The sequence below is a fragment of the Perognathus longimembris genome, chromosome 15 (assembly GCF_023159225.1).
Source record: "Perognathus longimembris pacificus isolate PPM17 chromosome 15, ASM2315922v1, whole genome shotgun sequence".
Classification (NCBI taxonomy): domain Eukaryota; kingdom Metazoa; phylum Chordata; class Mammalia; order Rodentia; family Heteromyidae; genus Perognathus; species Perognathus longimembris.
Genome location: NC_063175.1, coordinates 55,525,045 through 55,546,537, shown reverse-complemented (window position 1 = coordinate 55,546,537; position 21,493 = coordinate 55,525,045). Strand labels below are relative to the sequence as shown.

General features: G+C 42.5%; 1 protein-coding gene across 4 annotated transcripts in view; it reads left to right on the top strand.

Annotated features, from left to right (window-relative positions):
* Window positions 1-19,361, top strand: part of Neto1 (neuropilin and tolloid like 1) — an 85,212-nt gene extending 65,851 nt beyond the window's left edge. For 3 of the 4 annotated variants that reach the window (XM_048363161.1, XM_048363158.1, XM_048363159.1), the window contains 4 exons: window positions 12,945-13,058; window positions 16,473-17,031; window positions 18,074-18,146; window positions 18,998-19,361. In XM_048363161.1, the coding sequence (XP_048219118.1) occupies window positions 12,945-13,058; window positions 16,473-17,031; window positions 18,074-18,134 (734 nt within the window). In that variant the 3' untranslated portion in view covers window positions 18,135-18,146; window positions 18,998-19,361. Of the gene's footprint in view, window positions 1-12,944; window positions 13,059-16,472; window positions 17,032-18,073; window positions 18,147-18,997 lie in introns of those variants that run through there. The other variant, XM_048363162.1, reaches the window with a different exon arrangement.
* The last annotated feature ends 2,132 nt before the right edge of the window (window positions 19,362-21,493 follow it).

Here is a 21,493-nt window from a genome sequence, read left to right as displayed (position 1 = left end):
CAGAGCCATGCGCCCAGTGCAGCCACTCGAGCAAATGACACCCTGACGATAATGGCAGCGATGGATACCCAAGCGTTCTCAAAAGCCCGGGGAGGGTAGGTCCTGCCGTCACCATTTATGCACATGGAAAATGAGGCTGAGGAGGACAGGCAGGGTTTTAACGATTCCTGTTTTTGTTGAAAAGGTGGGAACTTCCTCAGCCGTGGGTTAATGCCTCACGGGTCACGACGGCGATGTTGGCAGACTGTAGGGAATTCCTGAACGCTGTCTGGTGGGAAATGCCCAGGCCACAGGGACCGAAAGGGGAGGGGTAAAGCCAAGGGGATCCCGTAGACACATGAAGAGGACAGGAGCTGGGAAATGCAGGCAAGAATGCAGTGTGATCCCTACACAATTGAGAAGAGTGAAAGACGGGATGAGCAGGGGAGAGATGGGTAAGAATGAGGAAAGAGGCGACATTGATGGAGATAATATACCATCCGTAAACTGCTTTGTGAAATGGCAACTCCTTCGTACAACTACTTAAAGATGATAAAAACAAGAAATTCAGAAAGGCTGTCTGAAAAATGGATTATCACCCACCCAGAAAGGAAGCATGTATGTTGGTCGCTGGGAGAAGCATCCAGAAACCATGGTTCTTTTGAAATCCAAAGTGGACCTTCTGGTTTTTGAGTCATTAGAGCTCAGAAGTAGCAAGTCATAGCGTGCCGCGCCGTGCGTCTGTGATACAGAAGGGACGAGACTGGGTTTTAATGCCTCTGGGTTTCTGGGAATCTCTCAGTGGCTGGCCTCGCCTACCAGCCATCCAGAGGACCAGAGCGCGCGCGCTTCCTCCCTATGAAAGGGCTTCCATCACTCTGCGATTGTGGACCAGAGGGAGATGATCACGCTCGTGGGACGATGACTGTTACCACGCATCCCTGTGATGACCTCCGTTCTCAGGAAGCTTCCACGGACACCTCTGTGAATCCGAGTGCCCGTGGCTCATCCCGAGACTCACACGTGGAAAAATCCACTCCCCAAAGCGAGTCTGTCGTGAGGTGGAGGAGAGTCTGACGATGAGATCACACCCGCAGAGCCCCAAGCAGGAGGCCTCAGATAGCATCTCAGATTGATCAAGACATTTCCGAAGGGTTGGTTTTGTTTTTTTGGTACGCATCACCCTGTTTTACTTTGTTTCCAGTACACATTCTGGCAGTCTTAAAGTAAGAAGAAGGCATTTCCCACTTACTTCGTGATGGTAATGTAGCTTAGTACACGCAGTACCAAACTATCAGTGATCAGAGCACCACGCCCCCACGGGTAGTATGGGAAATCTGGGTCATCATAAAGCTCTGGACTCTGATTTCCGCCGTGTTTGAGGGTTTTCATCAGTGGGGTCTACTGGGAATTGTGTACCCAGTATTGTCAAGAAATTGTATTTCTATCATTTTTTTTGTGTGCCAGTCTTAGGGCTTGAACTCGGGGCCTAGGTGGTGTCCTTGAGATTCTTTGGCTCTGTCACTTGAGCCACTGCTGGCTTTTTAGTGGTTAATTTGAGGTAAGAGTTCCATAGACATTTCTGCCCAGGCTGGGTTCAAACCGTGATCCTCAGATCTCAGCCTCCTGAGTAGCTAGGATTACAGGTGTGAGCCACTGGCACCCGGCTGTATCGTATTTTATAATGAATTTGACCCTCTTCTAAAAACACATGCAGTTTTTAAGATGTCATAAGTAGTATTATAAATTCGATTTGAGTGTACTTAGTAATTATAGATGTGTATGTTTAGCATTAATTGATGGTTCCATATGGAAAAATAGGGGACCGTGGTGAAATGTGGCCATATGTATTGTGTCACCTGTAGCCTTTCTGGACCGTTCTCAACCTGTGTTTCACACATGAATCCACAGCACTAGGTATTCTAGCTACATGTCTCTTGTGGTGGTGGCCAGTTTTTCAGTGGCAATGGAATTTTAACTCAGGGCTTTTCACTCATTAGGGAAATACTTTACCACTTGAGTCAGGCCCCCAGAAGGTGTTTGCTTTTTATTTTTTCCAGATTAGGGTCTTGTGCTTTTTCCTGAGCTGTGTGTGGACTGTAATCTTCCCTCCTCCACTTCCAGAGTAGCCGAAATTACAGACATGGACCACTATGCCCAGGCCACAAGCTTAAACTCTTGGGAGTCTCTGAAGAAAGAACCCACTTGCATCCTTACCCAGGTTTCTGACATGCCGAAATGTGCCATAATAAATGTGTATTGTTTGAAGACGTGAGGTAAACGTCTCAGAGTACCAAACTATTGCTCCTTCTAAGTTGGCAACTCAGAAGAGGTGGCAAGATATTGTGTGTAAGCACCAAGTAGAACCTGAAAGCTGAAGAACTGCTATCCATTTCTCAGCCTTATCATGACCTTGCATTTGATAACTGTTCATGGTAACATCTCCCTTCTGCCACGGAGGAGGGCAAGGGCCAGCCCCCTCCCCCCCACCAGGACCACTGGCTTCTGAACACGTTAATCCATACCTTGGTTTCTGCACCTGCTTCCGCCAAGGGCTGCGCAGTCTTTCACTTTGTGCTGTGAAGCCTCTTTCCCTTCCTGGGTTGTAGATTCCCTCCCCCGTTTCCTCTGTGTTCATCAGCTATTTGCCTCTGGCAGGTGGTGACTGACGTTGGAAGTCTGGTCTTATCTTGGTGTCATCTGCTTTCATTTCTTGTCCTTTTATAAAAGAAGCATTCTGAGCTCCGGGCTGGTGGTTCACGCCTGTCATCCTAGCTGTGCAGGAGGCTGTGATCTGAGGATCACAGTTCAAAGCCAGCCCAGGCAAGAAAGTCCATGAGACTCTTATCTCCAGTTAATGACTCAGAAAAAGCGTGGCAGTGTGGTTCAAGTGGTGGAGCAGCACCAGCCTTGAGCCCAGAGAGGCTCGGGGATAGCACCCAGGCCCTGAGTTCAAGCCTGAGGACCAGCAAAACAAACAAACAAAATGCAGCATTCTGTCCTGATGAGTGCCCATACCTAATGTTGTAATAGCTAAGTACAATAGGGTTTTTTTTTAATGTCCTTAATTGGATGCAGTCTAAAGAAAAAAATTGGCAGACCATAATTTAAATCTTACTGCACAAGTACAGTCAGTTTTCAGTAAAGCTATGAGAAAAAGGATGAAATACAGTAATTGTCTGCTCAGACTTTTCTTTCTCATCAGTTTTCACATGGAAAATAAAATGACTTCATTTACTTTTTGTTACATAAAAATGAATCAGGATATTTTTCTAATTCACAGTTCTCTCTACATAAAGAATCAAAAGGACAGGACAAACACTATACATTTCATTAAATGTTTTTCAGTGTTGTTCATTCAACAATAATACTTTTTCCCTAGAAAAAGTGAGGTCCAAGTATTATTAATTACAAGTCTGGGGTAAATAGTAAGATCAAAAGCACTGTAGGAATTGTGTATTCCATCAACAAAATTTTTGTGTACTGGAGAATGCAGTGTTATCAATTATGACAGTCTAGACTGTAAGCTGATGTCTTACCACTGTGAATTGATGTGTTTTTAAAAGATTAGAAACACTTTATTAATATAGGAAGTATTTACTTATGTATGTTATATACCAACATAAATACCAGATGGCACACATTTAAATATCAGTAGTACACAAGCTAAACTGGGAAAATAACTGGCGATATGTCATATTTTGGCATAAGATAGAATAAAACATGATATGGATAAGAAAAATACCACTCTATTGAAGTATATGACATGTAAAGTGGCTATTAATATAAAAAATTCATACTGAACATAAATAGGAAGAATGAACTTGAGCACAAATGTTAAGATAAATATACAAAGTAAATATGTTTTTCTTAGCAAGAATAAGAAGCTTATATGACAGTAAGAAAAGATCAGTATTTGGTGTGGAAGCTGAAGCAAATAAAATGAATAATTTATAAAAGAAGGAACGGGGAGGAGGAAAGGTGGGAGAAAAATGAGGGAGTAGGTAACAAGTGTGTCAAGAAATGTCCTCATTATCACTACCTTACATATGTAACTGTAACCCCTCTGTACATCACCTTGACAATAAAATTAAATTTTTAAAAAAGGAGTAAACATGGCCAGCTTGAGGCCAGCTTGATAAAATGAAGCCCTGAATAGTTCAGTAAGAAAGTGAGATTTAGCTCTCGTGAAAATCGTTGAAAATAGGAAGCGGGAGCTGGTGGCTCACGCCTGTAATCCCGGGATCACAGTTCTGAGCCATTCTGGGCAGAAAGGTCCTTAAGAATCTTATCTCCAATTGACTAGCGAAAGGCCAGAACAGAGCTATGGCTCAACTAAACAGAGTGCCAGCCCTGAGGATCGGGGTGAGCTGAGATACAGGAAACACTAAGAAAAAAGGCAGGGGCCCCCAAATCCAACATCCATTACCACGCAGCCAAAAAAAAAACCCAAAAACTAAAACAGTGAAGACAAAGTTGAGGTTTCTAAACTGCTCACGTCTACAAATACACGTTTTTTGTTGTTGTTGTTTGTTTTTTTGCCAGTCCTGGGCCTTGAACTCATGGCCTGAGCACTGTCTCTGGCTTCCTTTTGCTCAAGGCTAGCACTCTGCCACTTGAGCCACAGTGCCCCTTCTGGCCGTTTTCTATATATGTGGTGCTGGGGAATCGAACCCAGGGCTTCATGTATAAGAGGCAAGCACTCTTGCCACTAGGCCATATCCCCAGCCCTACAAATACACATTTGTGATGGATATGTTTAAGAAATAACTGAGACACAATGGAAAAGTGCTAACTTAAGGAACTGGGTAAATGGTTCTAGGAACATACATTATGTTCCTTATTTGTGAACACAATGTGTGATGCGACTCTTTTGCTTTTGCAGAAGATACACAGTGCAAACCCACAATGGTATATCTAAACATTTTTCTTCCTAATTTATGATGGAGGAAGTACTCTATCTACTATTTAAAGAACTTAATTTTTTTTGAATTACCATTTTTTTTGTTAAAAGAAACAATACAAAATGGGGATATTTCATAAAGACATATCTATAATTATGGCAAATGTTGATGTGTTGGGATTTTTAGAGCTCATTTTAAACATTTGCAGAAATAGGATCCCGAGTCAGCCATTTGTCAAAAGAACATTTTACTGTTTAAACAAATGTTTTAATGGAATGATGAACATTTACCAATGTAGGGAAAGCATCACTTTCTTTTGTGCAGTGCCTGGACTTCAGTGCCCAACCTCTTTTCCAGAAAATGGGAGACATTCAAAGAAGGCCAGGGAAGGTTTAAGTATTTGTGTCTGGGGCTGAGGAAATGCTCAGTAGAAGACAGTTAATTTGGTATCCGATAGAAAATAACATTTTGAAATTTTGTTAGCTAAAACTCTCTTATGCCCAAGTGCAATTTGACTATGGACAAATGGGAAAATATGCAAAACTTTGTTTTCTGCCAGTATCTAACCCTGGCTCTCTTTCCCCTCCCTTATCTTTCTTCTTACCTTCCCTATTTCCTCTCTTTGTCTCTGTCTTTTTTAAATTTCATGCATTGAATTTTTTTCCCCTTATCTTTAAGTAGTTGTCCAAAGGCATTTCAATTCTACCTGTCAGTTTCTGAATGCAACACATTTTGATCCAGGATACTTCTCAGTATTCTAGCTATATTTTTACATTTATTCTTTATTATTACTATGGTTATAATCTTTAAATAGTTGTACAAAAGGGTTTCAGCTCAACATGGCAGTTCATGACTCTGCCTTCCTTTCTGCTCTCGAAACTTTCCCGAGTCAAATGGTGCCATGAAGAAAAACCTTGAGCCATCGACGAAAGGTTTTATGTGCATAGACGCATAGCCTAATGAAATAGTTAAGTGGATGTACAATTTAAAATTAAACCTCTCCATTGATAGATCAACACAGGTTTCCTAATTTTAATAAATCCCCAATGACTCCTAACAGGAAATAGTGTGGAAGGTTTTAGAGCAATGTTGCCTTTGGCAAAAATGCAGCTCTGGAAGGGACTTGGTGACCAAGAATAAAAGCAGCGCAGCTTCTGTAATCTTTGACAGGATGCTTGGGGATAATCCATACCAGGCTTTCTGGTTCTGATTTTACAGCCACGGTAGTTTAACAGCTCATTACCAAAAATATGTGCCGTGCAGTGATAGCTAATTATTATCTTGAGTCATTAGCATTTGAAGAAGAATCAGAAGCTTGAGGCAATATGATGGCTGGCTCTCATCTTTATTGACTGCAAGTTTGCTTTCTGGAAGTTGGCATGTTCAACAATGAGGCCAAATATTGTACCTTCGTATGAACAGTGTGTCTAAACTAACCAACTGCTGCAGACTTCTTTAAATCCGTCACAAAAACAAACCCAGGACCACATGTCCAGTGCCTAAAAATAACCAGCATGCAGAAGCAATTCAACATCATCCTGTTGTCATTTTAATATCTAATGGCACATGATGCAAAGCCATCGAGTAGCTGATTCAAGACACATGTAATGATATACCACAACATGGATAATAAATTATTGGATTGGAAAGAGAATAAATATTTCATTGTGAGGATGACACCATAAAAGAGGGGAAAAATCATCATATCTTTCTGTGGAATATAACTTTCAGATGAAACTGCTTTTGTCTTTCCATATCTATTATTATTTAGAGCAATGCAAATAGGCAGTTTGGGCCCAACATTGAGGAAGAATCTGCTATTTGCAGTTTTGTAAGCAGAATCTCCTATATTAGAACAAAGATGAAGATAAGTCTTTCTTTGATGATGTTGAAGGTTTCTTTTTATTTTTATTTTTTGATGGATAACTTAGTCACATTGCAACAGAAAGTTTTGGAGACAGTTATTGATTTTTCAAAACAAATATGAAGATGATAAAGGACAGGAAGAGAAGATGAAAAAAAAATCTATGCTTGGCCTCTATTTGGTCATCATTTTTCAACTAAGATGTCATTTCTTCTAATTGCATAGTTTTGGGGCCATTTTTTGCTTAAAATATGCTGTTGAAGAAGTTTTTCCATTTATTTTGGGAAAAAAAAGTATTTCTTGTACATGGCTCAATATTTATTTGTGTATCTGTGCAGTCCTGGGGTTTGAACTAAGGGCCTAGGTTCTGTCCCTGAGCTTTTGTGCTCAAAGTCAGGACTCTACCGCTTGAGCCATAGCTCCACTTTGGTGGTTTGTATTTGGTGTCTCACTGGAGATAAGAATGTCATGGACTTTCTTGCCTGGTCACTGAAATCCTCAGATCTCAACTTCCCGAGTACCTATGATTACAGGTATCAAGCACCGGCACCCAGATATATTTTATATTTGTCACATTTCTTTATCTGCCATTAGAGGGTCACAATCACAATGACAGTAGGCGGCCAGCGATGTATCTTTAAATCCAGTAACTCAATGGTAAGGTTAGGCAGGGGAAAATGGAGAATGAAGGAAGAGATGACATTGACCAAGAATCATGGTACTCAAAACCTGACCTAGGGAATTGTAACCACTGTGTACAACTCCATCATCTGTATCAATCTTTAAAGATCCAGTTTCTCAAATTAAAAAGAAAACACACACACACACACACACACATCCATCTTCAATGGATTGTTTATCCAGGAAAAAGGGTCAAATCCTGTGGAAAGCAAAATCAAAACCAAAATGAACCACAGGGGCTGGGGCTGGGCCCCAGTGGGGAAGACTGGAAGTCAGACACCCTGGGAGCACCACATCTGACCCACAGGGCCTGGGGTACCGCAGCTGGGACTCGAACTCCCTGCGTCCTGAGTGTCCTGTGGAGTGGGAAAGACGTGGAGTGCTCGCAGAGTGAAACGAGGCCTCATTTCTACTTCCCGACCCCTCCACTCCGGTGGCAGCAGCCACGGTACACAGCCCCTCCGTGGACATTTGCACGTGGTGCGGAGGGAAGAAAGTTGCCCAGGCGGCTGAGGGCTGCCCATCTGTCGGGCTCCCCATCCAGTTCTCTTAAGCTACAGGAATTTGGGTGTTCGTGGGAAGACGGGTTATCCGGAAGCGGTCCGGGCAGAGGATGAGCCCAAGATAAAGGCCTGGGGTCAGCGTCCAGCAGAGGTCACCCAGGAAGCAGATGAGGAGGGAATGGAGAAAGGACTACCGAACTGAACAGGAGCCAACTGTGGGGTCTGAGAAGACGGAAGGATGACAGCAGACACCTAGACGGGGATCCATGCTTCTTGAACCATAGCCCCACAGTGCTCCCCAATGCAGTCCGAAGTCAGGACCTGACTGTGGAATACGGATAGGTGTTAACATCTGCACGGACATCCACGCAAAGCCTTGTTTTCATTTCTCAAACCAAAGAGAGCCGCAGAGTCGGCCCCAGAACATCTTGAAGATCAGAAAGCTTTAATAAATCACTATCTGCAGGCTGATCAAAGGTAAACCCGAGAAATAAAGGAGGAAGATGCGAAAGTACCCTGAGCAATTTCCTCCTTCTCTGGCTGAGCCTTTCCATTCAAAGCAGAGGAAATGATGGGGAATTATCATTACAAAGCAGAAGTAGGGACACATAGGAGTGAGTGTAGCTCTATGGCGGGGGGGGGGGGGGGGGGGGGGGGGGGGGAGTTGGGGTATGGAGGGAGGGCTTGTGTGAGGGTAAGCCTGTGGCTGTTCTCACATGAACAAGCACAGGGTTGTGGGGAAATGGGAGACGTCTCAGCTCCTAGGAGTTAACAGAAAAGAACTGGATGGAAGCCAGAAGTAGAGGCCCTGTGTGTTAGGAATGCGGGTAGACAGGGACGTGAGATTACTGATGTCTTAAGAACATCGTACCCAACTTCTCCCTATTTGCAGATTCTCTGGTGCGTGTGGTGAGGGCCTGGATTTTGAATTTATACACCAGGGATACATTTATTTTTCACCACACACCCAAATGTCTGAAATATCAGTGCTTCAGAGAGAAATCTGACATTCCCCTTCAATTTTAATTAATGAATTTCTGGATATGTTGTTAAAGAAAGGTCCCACTAGAATGCATTATAGTGTTTGAAGCACTAAACGAGCTATTATGAATTTGAAGTCTCTTAATCAGAGAATAAAAACTGGGTTTTCAAGATATGAAACCCTGAAAAATACAGTAAATCCATAGTCAACATCTTTGACATTATGCTACCACGGCTTGTGGCTATTCGTCTTTCTTTTGTCCTCTCTTCCATAAATAAAATACACTCAGAATTATTTTGTCGTCTCCTACTAATGTGTTTAAAAAGTTGGTAGAATGTAGGTATGGACATGGTTTATAATTAGTGCGTTTAATCAAACCTCAGTGTGTTTCAATGAAATCTGGTGGATGCTGCCACCTTCTGGTCAGAGTGAAAATAGCTGAATTTTTAAAAACAATCCCAAAGTGTAATAAGTCAAGGCAATATTTAGGAAAATAGAGTTTTAATTCATTAACTATTTTAAACATGACAAAGTACAGAGGTTATACAAAATTATAACTTGGTTTAAAAATTATGAAATAGAAAATTGAACTTTTTATGAACACTTGGTTTTCTTTTCATGAAAATTTATGGTAGTTCCCTGATCAAGAATCATTATATGTGATGTATATATACTTGTACTTATGCCTGAAAATACACTGAAAATTATCAAAAGCATATATTAACCTGTAAGTTGGATAAATGCCCATTGCTTCTATTTTGGCTTCTGTATTTTCTGTAAAAATTTCCATAGTGATATGTTTTTAATAATTTTAATTTTAATCCCATATTTCCTCATTTTCTTTCTTTTTTTTTTTTTTTTTTTGGCCAGTCCTGGGGCTTGGATTCATGGCCTGAGCACTGTCCCTGGCTTCTTTTTGCTCAAGGCTAGCACTCTGTCACTTGAGCCACAGCGCCACTTCTGGCAGTTTTCTATATATGTGGTGCTGAGGAATTGAACCCAGGGCCTCATGTATATGAGGCAAGCACTCTTGCCACTAGGCCATATCCCCAGCCCATATTTCCTCATTTTGAATAAAGATTTCCATCATAAACTCCCCAATACTCTATATTACCTTGAGGATGGAGATGTTTTTATCCCTATAATGATTTTTTTTTAACACTAGGACGATGTTTTCCAGGGTTTTTGTTGTTGTTGTTGCTGGTTTTACCTTGTCTATAAGGTGATATGCAAGTAGAATTAAGGTTATTTGAATTAAAAATGCATGCATGAACAGATTTTTTTTAATACCAGTCCTGGGGCTTGAACTCAGGACCTAAGCACTGTCCCTGGCTTCTTTTTGCTCAAGGCTAGCACTCTGCCAACTTGAGCCACAGCGCCACTTCTGGATTTTTCTATATATGTGGTGCTGGGGATTGAACCCAGGGCTTCATGTATGCAAGGCAAGCACTCTACCACTTGGCCATATTCCCAGCCCTGGACGGGTTTTTTTTGCTGCACAATATCTCTGAGATTTCCAGTGTTCACAAAACCCAGACAGTTTCAGAAAACAAACAATATAACTTCCTGCCTCATAAAGCGTTGATGCTTTTGTTAAGCTTCTTTGTAGAGTGTGCCTGGGTTCCAGGGAAAGCTAAGAAGGCTGGCTTGATTTGGTGGACAGACTGTCAACATTTCGTTCTTCAACATGGGGGAAACGGGTATATCTGATGGCCTGTTGCATATTGGAACGTATGAGAGAAATGATCAGACATACACTAATCAGAAATCTCCCGAACAAAAATTGCTTCTGACCACGCTGTGTGGCGTGCAGCAGATCTGTGTTAAGCCACAAAACTTTTTACTTGCATTTGTTGAGGTGTGTGTGTGTATGTGTGTGTGTGTGTGTTTGCCACTTGCTCAAATACTCTCAAGAATCAGGCAAAAAAGAGGAGAAAAATTTGGAAGCATAATCTAGACAATTAAAAATTAGTATGCACATGTGCATAACGTTTTAATAATGAGAAGCCAATCATGGATCAAATTTATTGGCATCCCTGCCTTACCGCTAACAAGCAATAATTGATACCAGCTGATAGTCTGAGCATTCATAATTAGTAAATGGTGGAACCATATCCATGGGTATTGGCTCTCACTCCCAGTTTTCTTTATATGTTTAAAAATTTAAGAGTAAACCATACTATTTACTAATTATATGTATAAAATATCACGGGTGGTCAAGAAACGTTATTTGCGCCCTTTTGGAACATTCCTTTCTTGGTGGCTAAGTATATTTTCACAACTGCAGCAATTTATTGAGTAATGTTTTCCACCAGAGCATTTCGCAGCCAGTGCAGTCTGTCTGCCGAAAACTCCTTGATACGCTGTGTACGAACTTGACAGCATTCATCATCTGCTTAACCGACCATGTCGGTTCTGCCAAAGCCATGATGGCTGGCTACAGAGGTTCAAATTTAGTTCCCTACCGAAAAGCAGATTTTCACAATAATAGATCATTAAATTTTACATGGTAACCGTTTACTCTGCACAAATCATTAAGCCAATAAAGTGTTCAGCGTGACACTTTTCAAAATGACCAACGCATAGTCTCCGCATTTCTTTTCGAATGGACTTCTTGGTGTTTTACGGCCTCACGAAAGTACTTGGAGTGAAAAATGGCCAAAGGAGCAACCGAGTGTAGTGACAGAGGCTGGAGAGAGTCGGGGGACCGCCTTGCTCGAGTGTGCTCTACCCTCACCTTGTTCTGCTGAGCAGGGCTTCCCTGCTGTGTGTCCCAAATGACTTTCTTGTGCAGTGCCACGTGCATCACGTTGCCTAGGGAAGTTTTGTTCTGATCACCTGGAATAACAGCGAAGGCAGTGAACAAATAGGCTCAAAGACAGCATCTGGTTTTGAAAAATGACAAGAAATCATTGGGATGGCAGGCTGTGGACAAGGTTGACCCATTAATATAATCATTTTCAATTGAATAATGAACATGATTACGTCTCTTATAGTAGTCTAGTAAGTCTCTCTGAAAAAAGGGTCTCTGAAATACCTAAATACCAAAAATTACATTTTATGAGTTCAGTGCAGTGATTAGGATAAAAACAGAAGTTAGCATTAAAACATTTCTGTGAGATGTAATCCACAATACTTCTATCAAGAGACAAGTGATATATATGCACATATATATGTACGTGTGCGTATATATACATGTATGTATGCATGTATGTATATAAATAGGTGTGTTGTGAGAAAATGAATGTCATTTTCCTGATAAGGAAATCAAGTTTACTCCCACATGGTGTCACATTTATCTTGCTAGACTTTGTGCCTTCCTGGAAGTGCTTCACTTTTTAACTCCCACTAAGTCACGTATGATGTAGCTTGTCCGTCGGTCATTGTGCGTGCTCGCTACACGGTAGAGAACACATCTAAAGAAGGCTGGTTGTATCAGTCCAAATCGGCTAGATAGCAATGACATTTTCCTAAGCCATCTAGGCTTTTTTTTTTTTCCATTTGCTCTGGATTTCTGTGGTGTGTGTGTGTGTGTGTGTGTGTGTGTCTGTGTCTGTGTGTGTGTTGTGTGTGTGTGTGCGCGCGCGCGCACGCTCATGAGTTTGTACGGGTATATACTTTTGCGTGTTTTATTTCCAGTCATGCTCGGCATCCATACTTCAGAATGACTCCAATGTTCCAATTAAGTGTTTTTGACACAGCCCAACAAGGTGTGTGCCTGCCGCATTTTAGTGCAAAGCGTGCTTTATATCTGCGGTCTACGTTTCCACCAGCACGTGCGTTTTTGGCTAAGTGAACATGGCAACGGAGAAGCAAAATGCCGCACGGCTGAGGCGAAGGATTGCGTGGGGTGGGTTCTCACCCGTCGGGGGCCCGCCACGCGGGAAGCAGCCCCCACGGCCGACCCCGCTGCGCTCAGCTCCGCGGCCCGTGCTCCCTGGGATCTCTGTGCCTCGACTCCCCTCTGCGGCCGGAGCGGTTTCCCCGCAGAGCCCGAGCCACAACGCTGTCTGTCTTGTTCTGGGTTTCAGCTCCTTGCGAAGGCAACACCTTCTTCTGTCACAGCAACATGTGCATCAACAACACGCTGGTGTGCAACGGCCTCCAGAACTGTGTGTATCCGTGGGATGAAAACCACTGTAAAGGTAATCACCCGCCCGCCCCCGGCGCGTGTGCAGCCCCCCTGAGCGTGCAAGGAAGGCTCCGGGCCGTGGCTCTCGTGCACACCCCCCCCCACCAGCTCCTAAGCAGTTCCCTCCGCCCTGCGCTCCTGTCCATGCGCCCTGCCTGGCCCACTGTGGCGCGTGGACCCCCGTGAGAATCGGCGCGCATGGCCTTGGGGGGCACGGGTGGGGGGCTCGCAGGGCCGTCTCTCTCCCATCGTCACCGGCTGCATGCTCCCTGCAGCCGTCTCCACCGGACCTGGGGAACACTCGCTAGGGACAGGAGGTGTGCAAGGAGGTTGTGCTTCCCAGCGCTCTGCCCGGGTCCCCCCCCCACTTCGGCCCTGCTCTCCTCCTCAGCGGGGGAGAAGGCTCGAGGCCCCCCCCTCACCCCCCCCCTCCAGGCCCCTTTCAGGAGTGGGAGCGCAGAGCTGGCCACGAGCGCTTCCTGGCTTGGCTTGGGTTCAAGGCAGGACGTGGCCTTGTTCCTGGGGTGCAGGGTCACACGGTGCGGACAGGCAGGTGCACAGTGCCGTGGCCCAGCGTCTTTCACACATGGCTGCAAAGAGGGTGGGACACTCTCAAGTAGCTCGTTTCCATCTGCTTCTCTCTTCAGTGTAGGCGACATCTGTGCCAGTGTTCCATGTTTCTATGAAGCCCTCCTTCTATCTTCCTGAACCCTTTCATCACCAGATGCGGATGCAGACCTTAGTCCAATTTGGGTTCTTAAAGGACTTGGTTGGAAATCAGCCGCTCAGATCCCGGCCTTGCAAACAGCAGCCTGTCCCCGATGCCTTCCGGTGCTTCCCACGTCAAGGCTTTGCCTCCGGACAGCGTCGGTTTAGAACGCGCTTCTTACGTAGTCTCCTAGCCGCCTCGCTGTGTGTCGGTATTTAATACTGTTATGGAGGCAGCTCACCTCATTTCCACCATTATTTTTATGTCTCGTTTTTCCTTTGGCATCCTTTATTCTTGTTTGCCATGGATGGATAGATTCTACTTTAACATCTTCATTTTTTTTCCAGTGGTTTTTTCCCCACTCGCCTTCCATTCACCTTGACTTCCCAGGATGTATTTTATATTTATATGAACAATTACATAGAGAAATAGAAATATTCTTCTTATATAGCTGCATTGTCTCTTCCAATTTCTTATGCTATCTCTCAGTGTTACATCTTGGTGTGTTATACCTTCATTTGATATGATTTTGAGTCTTTTAAACACGTTGAGAGACCAGACAGCAAGTCCGCATTGCCATACTTGGTTCCAAGGCTATTTTTTCATGATGTTTCTGGGGGGTTTTCCTTACTCCCCGTTCTTGCCTCTAGCCATGAACCTCAGCTACCATGAACCTCACTTGTGTGTTACCCATGCATCACAGTTCTGTGACACCTCAGTAGTCAATTTCATAATATCACACGCTCAAAACTAAGTGGGGAATGCAGAAGAAATTTGCATCTGTGCATTGATTTACAGTTGCCTTCATCGGCTGTAGTTATTTTATTTAAAATCTATTTAATTTTTTCACGCAGATACGTAACTGTCGCAGGCTACTCGTTGCCAGCCATGGATGGGGCTTCTTTCAGTCTTTTATTAAAGACGAACTTTTAGCAGTGGCTTCTTTACTTTTGTTTATTGAACTCTGTCGTAATTTCGGTTTCCATCGATTTTCACTTGATACTGGGATTTCGGCCCGCATTTATTTGTTGCTGGGCGGTGGTCTGTCTTTTACAGGAGTGTGGGGGCTTGGGCCCACGGTGATTTCTGCCTCCCTGAGTGTTAGGGTGCGGTCCTATGGGTTTTATTGTTGCGTTGCATTCGCTTACACCACTTAAACAGGTTACCTGGCTGTCTTCTTCCTCTACTGACAGTACATCCGGTAGTTATCTAATGAAGGTCCTTCCTGTGTCAGGAGTGGCTTTACCCAGTGGTGATTGTGAGGTCTGCATCTGTCTTCTGGAGGGCTTTTTTACATTCGCGTATATTAGTTGTGCGAGGGAATTTTATGGTTCCATTTCTCTATCGACATCCATCGCCCTCCCTCATTCCTTTCCCTCTGTTCTTAAAATCATCTCGACGGGTTTCACCGTTCTCGATGCACACCTGCATTCAGAGTGCTTCAGCCGCACTGCTCTTCATCCTGCCCTCTCTTGGCCCGCTCCACGCCCCCCGGTGCCTGGCCCTCCATAGCGTGATCCACCTTGCTGGTGTTCCTTTTACTTCCTTGTCAGTCTTGTAGGAAGAGGTTTCACCGTGGTCACTCGCGTATGCGCATTTCCGAATGGTATCTGTTTCTAAAATCCTTTCAGAGAGGAGAGCGTGGGGGCCTTCTCACTCAGCCCACTTGGCACGCGCTGAACTTGGGGCTGAGTTTTCTCCCTGACTTCTGGAAGTTTTCAGATTGTGCTCTCCAAAGTGTTTTCGCCGCCGCCTCTCCCCTCCTCCTTCTGCGCTGGTGTATTTGGTTGCTCGCTGCGTTTTTCTGAGTCTACGCTGATTCGATGCATGCTTTTTCTTTAGACGGAAGAAGTGTTCTCTCTCTGCACCTGTGTTAAGGAGTCTGTACGGTCTTCTCTGGCCTCACTGCGGGCCACTGATCAGCCGAGGGGAGCCAGTCTGTTCTTCAAAGAGTCTAGCAGCCATTCTTTCCTAAATAAACCTCTGCTATATCCCAACACAACACTTACCAGAGTTTCATCAGACTAGAATTAAGGTGGTGTACATCTCAATACTTTTTCTTTTTTTCTTTTTTTTTTTTTTGTTGCCATTTTTGGCCACTTAATTTGGGTAAGAAGAGTCCATTCAGACCCTCAACCCCCGTTCCCGAATGACCATCTTGAATTCCAGCTGAATGAGCTTTCTGGTGTCTGGAACACTGTTGACACAATAACATTGTGTGACATTACATCACCCTTTCACACACTGCCACGTCGTCATTATCGAATTGCGCAGGAACAGGGCACGGTATAATCCTGTCCTAATGAATGGGGAGTCAACATTTTCTTATATCTGAGAGAAGACAGTAATTTACCACTTACAGAATGTCCAGTTCATTCTTAATTGTCACGCTGTAGATCCTCAAAAACCTCTTTGTCATATGTATGCATGCATACATATGTATGTTCATACTCATACATTTTACACACATATACTTATTTATAGCATGGGTTCTGAGCACTAGGATAACTATTTTAGAAGTAGAAGCTAGGGCCCTTGGGAAAACAGAGCACCTTCATTTCTTTTGAACTATTTCCGTATGTTCCCTTAAGCCTGCGAACCTTCCTGCTCAGCCTAGTTAAAAGTTTTCCACGTGCCTTGTGACCATGATATTAATGCGTGGTGGGTTGTTTCTCGTTTTGTTTTGTCTGTCTGTTGTCTTCACTCTCCTACCTACAGAAAAGAGGAAAACCAGCCTGCTGGACCAGCTCACCAACACCAGTGGGACTGTCATTGGCGTGACTTCCTGCATTGTGATCATCCTTATTATCATTTCTGTCATTGTCCAGATCAAACAGCCTCGTAAAAAATACGTCCAAAGGAAGTCAGACTTTGAGCAGACCGTTTTCCAGGAGGTGTTTGAGCCTCCTCACTATGAGCTATGCACCCTGAGGGGGACAGGAGCAACCGCGGACTTTGCAGATGGAGCGGATGACTTTGAAAATTACCACAAACTGCGGAGGTCATCTTCCAAATGCATGCACGACCATCACTGTGGATCCCAGCTGTCCAGCGCTAAAGGCAGCCGCAGCAACCTCAGCACAAGAGAGGCTTCCATCCTGACGGAGATGCCCGCACAGCCCACCAAGCCCCTCCTCCCGCCCGTCAACAGGAGAAACATCCTTGTCATGAAACACAACTACTCCCAGGACCCCGCCGACACCTGCGACGTGGACGAGATCGAGGAGGTGCCCACCACCAGCCACAGGCTGTCCCGACACGACAAAGCCGTCCAGCGGTCAGTATCCCTAGAGTTTTTGATGACAGCTATCTCTTAAAGACTCAAAGCCTTGCCAAGCATGGATCACTAGCCTTTGCTCCTCCTCCTCCTCCTCCCTTCCTTTTCTTCTTCCTCCTCCTCCTCCTGCTCCTGCTTCTTCTTTCTCCTCATTTCCCTTGCCCTCTGTGGATGGTTGAACCCTCTGTCACAACGCCTTTCCTCTTCTTTTTCCATGTCTAGTGCCTTCTCTACTCTCCTAGCACAATCCCACAATCCAACGTGTAACACACACGCAGAGAAACTTTGCACACACCAGAGAAACTTGGTTTCCATCCCTAAACACATAGCTCATCTAAGAACAACGATGGCACTTTGTGCTACAGGTGATACTGCCAACTTGCTCCTTTCCAAATGGTCATAAATCATTCTATCATCTGTATTTATGTATTTTAAGATTTAAAAAATGACATTTGGAAACAACTGCCTTCTCAAGATGGCTATCTCATCGTGTTGAGTAATTTTAAAGAAGAAGTATCGTGTTTCTCAATATATCACATCCATTTGGGGCCTGAGAATGAAAATAATTTCCTTCCACATACCACATAATCGCACATAGTTGTGTGGTATGTTGAATCCTGCATTTACCTTTAAATACAGGTAATATTCTAGAAGTACATATTTTATTTGCTTATTATTTATTTTTACATGCATACTAAATAATATATGCTGTGTTATCAGCCATGAGTAAAATTTGGGCACTGAAAAGTTAAACTTAAAAAAAAATAATTTAAAACTCCAGCATCCAGTCACTTTTAATGCTCTGTTTGGCATGCTTGCTTCTATTAAGTTTCCTTTGTCCGTTAACAGGTTTTTTTCTCCATACGTTCTCAGAATCTCCAGCATTTGGGTTGATCTTATTGATTTTGCATGCAGATAGCAAGCATCTATTTCCACACTTTTATGAATTTCAGCTATGAGTTCATTTAAGTAAATGTGTTTATGTATATGTCTATTGTGTGCAAATATTACTTTGTTGAATGAAATAGCCATAATATTCCAGGTTCTGCCTCATTGGGTCTCTAAGCAAACACGAATCTGAATACAACACCACTAGGGTCTAAAAAGAAAACAAGGTAAGCAAACACCCCTGGCGCCTGCCCCTCCCTGCCCTCCATTCTGTGTGGTTCTGTTGAGATTGTCTTGTAGTTCCACAGGGACTGAGAGATGTTTCAATATTTCTTGAGATACATGTGCACTTTGCTTCATTCTTAGACATGCAGTGTATCCAGTTGTGATGGGGGATGATTTTAGGAGAAATAGTAGCAAAGATGTTTATGTTCGTACCATTCAGCATTGTTCTTTAATGCCATTCACACATATGCTGACTTCATAAGCTAAACATTGCCTCCTTGAAAGTAAAGACACTGAACCTAATGACTTGTCTTCAAAGAAGCACTGTAAAAAAAAAAAACGACAACTCAGTGTTTACAAAGTAGAAAAAGAAATGGAGCATTCATTCTGAATAGAACTAAGATGGAGATTCTAAACTAGTAATGACATAATTTGGCGAGATCCATTCAAAAGTCACTGTCGGATGGTATTTATGAAATGGTCGTAGTCTTACTTTTTCTACATGAGTAAGTAGCTTACATGCAGCATGCCATATTGGATTTTCTCAGAGAAAATGTGAAAGTCTGTGAATGAGAGAGAGGAATCCTAGGTCCGTGGTCTGTGTCAACCCTCTTTGTCTCTGCATAGTGAAGTGGCTTCATTTTCCCCAATTCAGTCTGTGTTTGCATTAGCCTCATTGATCTCCAATTAAGTTTCCTAGACAGCTAATCGTTTCCAAACCCTTGGAGCCTATCAGCTTCTACTCTTGAATTAGATTGAGTCCTTTGCCCTGGTCCAAAGTACCTTGATAAACTGATGTCTTGGCATGCATTTTTCATTGGGAGAAAATGTTTTAACTGTGCTTTACTTTCAGAAAGAACTCTTTGTACACACATGGGGACTGTGGAAAGAAAATTCTATAGTGAATTGTGAAAAGTGGACACATTTCTAAATTCATTCCACTGCCTTTATTCAAACTTAAGAATTACAGACCTTTGTTATTCCTCCGGCGAGACACCCCCGTTGAAAATGACATGTCATTTCGTAATTTGGTTGCTGGCCACCAAGTGCTCCTTAGTTTTTAAATACATTGGGAGGTTTACTGGAAACTTGAAGAAGAAATGAGTTCCTGATTAAGACTCTCTCGAGTTTTATTTTCTATTGTCAGTTTTACTTTTGTTCCTCTGTTGTTTATGTCTTTGTTCTATAATTGTACATCATGTGATCTGTGAGAGAAACACAAACCACCACACGATTTTGGATGAACCTCGTGTTACCCATGCGTTGTTTTCATGCTACGGACTGCTTAGTAATAGTGGGCGTTCTTGGGTGATTCCGAACCTGCTACCATGAAAACTGACCGCGTGGATCCTGCAAGACACCAGCTAGAGGTTTTATGGACTATACTCACCTAATGCTTTATGATGAAACAGAGTGAAAAGGTGTGGGTCACATCACTATACTGCAATAACAAAAAAACAAAAACAAATCTCACTTCTTTGGTCTTCCTTATAGACCCTTCGTTCCTTTTTTGTTCGTTTTTAATGAAAAAGGAAGATACCGAGTTTCAGAATAAGTTCTTTTTTTTTTTTTCATTTTTTGAAATCAGGTATTTTACCATTCCTCCTCTACAGTGAAATGTCTTTGATTAAGCACTTAGCAATATGACAGTTTGAGAAAATATCCTGCATGTCAATACTGGATAATTGAGTTGGGGAAATATCCTCTTTGTCAGACACATTGTACAAACGCATGCATTCTCAAAATACCACTGTTACTCTCTCATTTCTTTGTGCCATATGCTTGCTACTTGTAAATTTTATATAAATACATAAAATGTACAATAATTTCCTAATTTGAGTTAAGAGAAATGTTTTCTTCTATTAGAGTGATTAAAAAAAATCTGGCTTACATATGTACACATATGATTTATGCTAACCTTCCCCACCCGTTCAAGTGCAATGTGGCCTTTATTTACTTCACCTAAATACTTGACTTCTAAAATGTATGGCTGTGTTCTGCTTTAGAATGGAAAGTTGTTTCTTCAAAATCATGGTCCCTTTTCGGCCATAACTATAGCACTCTTTTCCTTACACTCAGGCACCCATAAGCCACCTGAAAGCTTAGAGACTATGGTGTGTTTGATAAAATAAATTAAAAGCCTACATAATCTCTGTTGGATTGTGCATACCCTATGAAATTTAATTTAGTAAGTGGATCCACCTTCCAAATATTAGTGTATATTATTAGACAATGACTGACCAGTCCTGGGGCCACCATGAATCTCTTCACCCAACATTTTCTAGGTTGTAAGAATTCCAGTCTCTATGTAGAAAAGAAATCCAGTCCATTACAATTCATAGTTTGCGATTCAATCAGGTGTTACAAACCAGATGGACAAATCATCACATATCCCTGTTAGAAAGTCAGTTTCACAGGTGTTAAAATAAAATCAATGGAAAACTTATGTTATTTTGTAAGAGAAAGATTAAAGACTTTTGGAGATTCTGAATACTCTGTAACTTACAAAAATAACTCAAGATACAACTTAAAAATTATTTATATGAATTGATTTAGTAAACTGATGAAAAGAAAATGTTGAACGTGAGAAAGCTTATTTTTCATTCTTGAGCTGCATATTGACATGCATATTACTTGTGATAAAAATGTATCCTTGTTAATTCTACATGATTGATTTCTTCATTCTCATGCTTGCTTTTATGATCTTGAACTCGATGTCAATGAACCAAAGATTATTCTTAAATGATTACCCATATAGACATGGTTTTATCACTAGGACTTTTGGTAGGCACTTACTCCTGTTTCACTAATATTCTGTCAACTAGAATATAAGTGGCAAGAGTTTTCATTTATAACAGCAGTGAAGACTGGAAGAAAGCTTATGTGTACAAGGTCTCATATCTATGTTCTGTAGTTCAGCCCCCCTCCCGTCTTTCCAGATATACAAAGTGATAATGATCACATTCTCTTCTTAAAGAAATATTTGCGCAAAAATCCATGAAAGTATATTTCAATGATTTAATAGCAGACTAAACTGAGTGTAGTCATGGAGTAGCCCATATACATATATGTATACACATAGCGAGAGAGAGACATATATGAGACATTATATATATATATGTGTGTGTGTGTATATCTATGAGACACTTAGTAACTACATGGGAAAACAACAAAAATATTTCAAATAAAGAGTAGGCCTCCTAAATGGTGATACCAAAATTATTCACCAAGCGATCAGTAGAAGAAGTTTGATAAAGTTGTGGCACAGCCCTCGAAACCTGCGGATGTCCTCTGGAATTATTTGCTATACTGAACTTTGGAGTGCGTTGCTCCAGCCAAACTTGGGGTT